This window comes from Chenopodium album, chromosome 6 (genome assembly GCF_948465745.1).
Source record: "Chenopodium album chromosome 6, dcCheAlbu1.1, whole genome shotgun sequence".
Lineage (NCBI taxonomy): Eukaryota > Viridiplantae > Streptophyta > Magnoliopsida > Caryophyllales > Amaranthaceae > Chenopodium > Chenopodium album.
The window spans coordinates 76,208,392-76,214,383 of NC_137839.1; the positions used below are offsets into that span (position 1 = coordinate 76,208,392).

Genomic DNA, 5,992 nt, shown 5'->3' on the forward strand with positions numbered 1-5,992 from the left:
TACAATTAACAAGTACCAACCATACCAAAAGAAAGTTTTCCACATTCTCTCATCATTAGTTTCTTCTCATAAATTTTTTCTTTTTCGAGTTTTCTTTAAGTATGAACTCAACAAACACGGTTGTTATAACATTCTTATAATACACGTTCACCTTAATAATTTCGCCATTTGTAGCTTGTATACATGATCTCTCTTATGTCGAAGCACAAAAGAGAGAGCTGATTCATTAATAATTAGTGTTAATGCCACTATGGACACTAACTCTGATAATAATAAGGAAAGACAATTAGTGAGTTTGTCTACAAATGATGATTCGATTACTGATCTCCATCCACGTTAAACAGATTGTTTGTGAAGATCACAGATTCACGGTTTATTTGATATCTCTTGTTGGATAAAATTTTAGATTAGAATGATAGAGAAATTTAATTATTGGTTCAGTTATTATCTCGTAAACACTTGTATAATCAAGATCATATATAAATTGAACCACAAGTCCACCATTGGTGATGCAATAATTCATGGTCAATCATTCAAGTGTTGCAAAGATGAACTTAAATTTCCATGAGTCGGCCAACTTCAAGTAAATTTGTTAGTCTTTTAGCACAACTTTAAGTAACATCTTTGGATAGTTGAATAACAATATGTTCTATTCACATGAATTTTACTTATTTGATCCTGCAACTTGTTAAATATGAAACTGATTCTGTTAAGCTAGAATCAGAAGAAAAATTGAGAGAAACGTAAGTAAGATTAATTTTGGGAAATTTTATTATGCAAAAAACTGAAGAAAAATACATCTAAAAGATATACTCGTGCATAGTTAGTTACATATTCTAACTAACTCTGCCCAGCTAGGACAAGAAGCAATAAATATCTAATGCTAAGCTGTACAGTAGAACATTCCAGAACAGAATATTAGAAGCTTCTGATGATAGAATCTTCTCTGATCAACATTTTAATTTGTGATTGAAGGAGTCAAGAAAACACATGGACCAAAATGAAAAGTCTAAATTTTAAATGACATGGAAACACCATTTTAATTTGGAAAATCTTAAAATTTTATAAAATGCGATGAAAAATCATATGACAGGAATTTGAAGTCAAATCAAATCTGAATAATTGAAAATGACTGCAAAACCTCACTCAATCAATGTTTTGTACGTATTCTTCCGAAAGTATATGCAATACAACTATACAAGTGTTATACCGCTAATTTCATGATTTATATCATTAGTATTAAACCAGGAACAAAAATGAAGCCTTCAATTCTGTCCTTGTTGCTCTGTTTAGTTTTCTTTACACAACTTACTTCCATCGCGGCTCAGTCTTCATTCTCCTGTATTAATTGTATAGATTCCGCAGGCAATTATACAAGCACAAGTGCCTACCGTAATAACCTTAACACACTTCTGTCCACCATATATACCACCACCCAAATTGAAAACGGATTCTACAAATTTTCGGTGGGTGATTACCCGAACCAAGTTTATGGAATCGCGGTATGCAGGGGAGATCTTTCAGTTTCTGACTGTCAAGACTGCATAGCTGACTCCACCAAGAGGCTCCCAGAGGATTGTCCCACACAAAAGGAAGCCATTGGGTATCACTATGGTAATTGTATGGTACGGTATGCAAATAGGCCTATTTTTGGAATCAAAGAGCTCAGCCCCAACTGTACAAGCTCGAGGTATAAATTCAAGATACCTGACTCTGATGTAGAAAAGTTCAGGTATAAGCTTTCGATTTTGTTTGATGGACTAAAAAACAACGTGTCTGCAGGGGATTCCCGTAATAAATTTGCAATTGGATTTGAAAATGTTACTGCTTCTCTCTCAGTGTATGGATTAATGCAGTGCAATCCTGATTTATCCAATTCAGATTGTTCTGATTGCCTGCAAGTGGGGATTAGACAATTAGAGTCATACTATAGCAATGTAACTGGAGCAGGAATATATGGACCGTCATGCAGTCTTGAGTTTGAGAACTATCTATTTATGAACATGTCTAGTAATTCACAATTGCCAATTTTATCCCCATCTGCTTCACCTTCAAATCATTCCCAAAGTAAGCCAGGTGAAGTTTTTTTATTTTTTATTTTTTGCTCATTAATTCTTGAATAATAGCATATATTCACATCACAATAGCAACAATTTTCGTTGTTTCGTGTTTTTTATATTTCTCTGACTAATTTGGTAGGCTATAATGATATAGTAATGGTAAAAGATCTAATTTATATAGATAGTTTATGCCAAATTCTATTAATTAATTGTTCACCCTTAAGCGCATCTCTTCATTATCACGTGTTGGGAACGCGTGGCATTACATTGAACATTAATTCTATTATATGATGTGCCATTCTTAAATTTAAATATGTTGTTGTTTTTTTGCTTGATTACTATCTGTCATTCAGGAAAAGGATGGAACAGTCACAAAAAATGGATTGTCATTGTTGTCCTGCTTATTCCTTTAGCTGCACTTGGATTGTGGCTCTCGGGAAAAAGAAAAAAAAGGATACATAAACAAGTTAGGAGTAAGTACAACTACAATACTTTGTCAATCAAAATCAATACTTCAAAATTTGTTGATATAATTTGCTATTAAAACAGAGGAGTAGCAAATTATATCAACAATTTTTACCTTACTTGAAATAAATTCTAAACTGTTGTATATTTTTCCACTTTCCCCTTCAAGACAATGTACAGATAACATGTGTTGACTCCTTGCAATTCGATTATATCACAATACAAGATGCAACAGATAGCTTCTCTAATGCTAAAAGGCTTGGGAAAGTCAGTCCTACGAAAGTATATAAGGTACGAGTACTGATATCATTGCTAGCTTTGTCTTATGCAATGCATACAATTAATGTAATGTTAATTTTTTAGAGAGTTCATCATGGACAAACCGAGAAAATAGTAAATTCGAATAATCTTCTTACTCTAAATTGATTTCAACATTGTTCGTTCCTTGCATTATATATAGGGTAAGCTTCCCAATAACGAGCAAGAAATAGCAGTCAAGCAGCTCACCATAAATGGCAGGCATAGTGAACTTGAATTCAACAATGAGGTTTGGTTGTTGGCCGATCTTCAGCACAGAAATCTAGTAAAACTCTTAGGATTCTGCATAGAAAAGGATTCAAGGTTTTTAATTTATGAGTATCTGCCTAATGAGAGTCTTGATTGGTTCTTTTGTGGTAAGGCTTCATGTTTACAACATCAAGAGCTTGAAATGTATGTACGTGAATCTTAAGCATATATATATATATATTGAATGCAGATTCTGTTAAGCGCGCACACTTAAATTGGGAAACACGGTACAAAATAATTCTAGGAATTGCTCGAGGTTTGCTTTACCTACATGAAGATTCTCAAGTAACAGTGATCCATCGAGATTTGAAACCCAGCAATATACTCTTAGATTTAGCAATGAACCCCAAGATTTCAAATTTCAGCAAGGCTAGCGTTGTTCATGCAGACCAAAGTAGGGGAGGTAGTACCACAGTTCTAGGTACCTAGTAAGTGTCCTGTTCTAATAATTGCAGCTATTACACAATATTCGGAACCACAATATATATGCTAATCATCATACGCGCTACAATTTGCAGTGGATATATGCCTCCGGAATATGTGAAACTGGGGCATTTTTCTGTCAAGTCTGATGTGTTCAGCTTTGGCGTTTTACTCCTGGAAATCATAAGTGGTAAACTGATCTCTGAGTTTTCAGATGGGGGAAGAGGAGAAAGTCTGCCGAGCTTTGTAAGTAATACTCCGTAATATGTTGCCAAGTTTTTTGTTTCATTAAAACATTATGGTAGTCATATATATTTCAATCGACCACTATAAAATTTTCAAGGAATTAAAAGATAGTAATTAAAAGAGGGGAATTGAAAATGGAACTAATTAGTTTGTTTTCGGATTTCAGGCATGGAGGAAATGGGTTGAAGGTAAGGCCGTAGAAGCAGTGGATCAATTACTTCCGCAACTACAGAGGGAAATGAGTCAAATCTTAAAATGCATCAAAATCGCGTTGTTATGCGTTCAAGAAAATCCAACGAGCAGGCCTAATATGTCTACTGTTGTATTCATGCTAAATAGCAACATAGTGTCGTCTATTGCTGAGCCTTCGAGACCTGCATTCATTATCTTTAGTGACATGTATCAACCCTCAAGTAGTTCTAGTAGTCAAAAAGACAAATCAAATGAAGCATCTGTAAACGAGGCTTCCATCTCTTATCTTGATCCTCGTTAAGTTAAAGCTTGTTGAATCAAATTAAAGTGTTTGTGTTTAATCATCAATCAAATTATACCGAATTTTGACCGATTACGTTAAGCCCATTTTTTTTCAAAGTACCCAACCACTTTCCCCTTTCATATATAAACTTTACAAAAAAACCTAATTTTCAATTTTCCTTTCACAATATCTTACTCTCTCACAACGAATGTTGTTAACAAGAAATGATTGCAGGAGTTTTCTGGGTGAAGTTCGGGTTTCGGATTTGAATGTTGCAAAAGAAGGGAACAAATTTCGATTTGGATTGGATTCTAATTTGAAAAACCGAATTAATTCGGTTTGATTTGGATTGGATTGAATCTTAAATCGGTTTAGATTCGGATTGAGATTTCCGAAACCGAATTAATTTGGATTGGATTTAGTATTGGCTATAATCCAAACCGCAAACCGAACTTTCACCCCTAGCCAAACACATAGAGTATCACATTTGTTTATAATATTAACACTTATTCTTCATTCATTTATAAGGTAACATATCTTTTTTTTTTTTTTTTTTTTCATATTCCCAAATTATTATACAAGTTATTGGGAAATTTAGAACAAAGAAAGCCCGGCCAATAGAGTACTAATATAATATGAAGAAAAATGCTTTTATTTTACTTGCTTAATTAAAAGATTACAACATCTTTTATATATAAATCTGGGTGCACATTGAGATGGATGCATCTAAGGGTGATTTAGGATTGAATGAAAAGAAAATACCCAACAAATTTGGTTAAAAACTAGGATCCCGACTAGTTAATGAAATATGTGACCCACTATCTCCTATATAAGCTATATTCCATGAACATGAAAAAATAAATTTAGAAAAAAAAAATATTATTTGGCTATTATTCCACTAACTTAGGGCCTGTTCTCTTCAACTTAATTTCAGTTCAGATCAGTTCTGCTCAGCTCCACTCAATTCAGTTCAGCTCCAATCAATTCAGTTCAGTTTAGCTACTAATTTGCTTCTCCCATAAAATATTCATTTCAGATCTACTAATTCAGTTTAGTTCAATTCAGTTCATTAAATCAAAACATGTCCTTATTATTGCTAAAATAACGAAACTAACTTGAGAAGTAACACGAAGACCTAACAACACAAGTAACATATATAAATTAACTAAAAATTTTAAAAAAAATTAACTCTATTTGTTCATTTGAATAATCTTCATTACATTATTTCGGTTATTATAACAATAGCTGCAGTTAGAGCTGTCAAAAGCTGACCCGACCCGAAATACCGACCCTAACCCGACCTATTAACCGTCCCGTCTGAACCCGAAAAAAATGGTGACCCGGACCCCACTTAACCCGACTTGAAATCAACCCTAGACCCGAGTTGACCCGAGTATTTGAGACCCGAACTCGAACATTAACCGACCTAGAGACGACTCGACCAAATGTAACCCATAAATTATTAACCTGAACCTAACCCGACCTGAACCGAAATTGACCCAAACCCGTTTTAACCTGTCAAAACCCGAATTCAACCCGACCTGTTCCTAACCTGACCCAAATTCAACCCGACCTGTTCCTTACCCGACCCGAATTTAACCCTACCTGCTACAAACCCACTCGAATTTCAATCCGACATGTTACAAACCCGACCCGAATCAACCCGACTTGTTATTGACCCGACCTAAATTCAAACAGACTCGTTATTGAATCAATATGTATAGGTTGTTATCTCATGTTGGTAATTGAACGGAAA

General features: G+C 34.3%; 1 protein-coding gene across 1 annotated transcript; it reads left to right on the forward strand.

Annotated features, from left to right (window-relative positions):
- The first annotated feature begins 1,256 nt into the window (after positions 1–1,256).
- On the forward strand, positions 1,257–4,309 carry LOC145637287 (cysteine-rich receptor-like protein kinase 26). The gene is made up of 7 exons (XM_081688754.1): positions 1,257–2,076; positions 2,414–2,533; positions 2,695–2,816; positions 2,986–3,199; positions 3,283–3,520; positions 3,611–3,761; positions 3,928–4,309. The coding sequence occupies exons 1-7, from the start codon at positions 1,257–1,259 to the stop codon at positions 4,252–4,254; spliced, it is 1,992 nt and encodes a 663-aa protein (XP_081544880.1). The 3' UTR covers positions 4,255–4,309.
- The last annotated feature ends 1,683 nt before the right edge of the window (positions 4,310–5,992 follow it).

What these genes read in the sequence shown, in the direction of transcription:
- LOC145637287 (XM_081688754.1), top strand. Translation starts at nt 1,257, where the DNA reads ATGAAGCCTTCAATTCTGTCCTTGTTGCTCTGTTTAGTTTTCTTTACA. An exon ending in GATACATAAACAAGTTAGGA is followed by an intron (nt 2,534 to 2,694) that starts GTAAGTACAACT and finishes TTCCCCTTCAAG; the next exon opens with ACAATGTACAGATAACATGT. An exon ending in TCTTGATTGGTTCTTTTGTG is followed by an intron (nt 3,200 to 3,282) that starts GTAAGGCTTCAT and finishes TATTGAATGCAG; the next exon opens with ATTCTGTTAAGCGCGCACAC.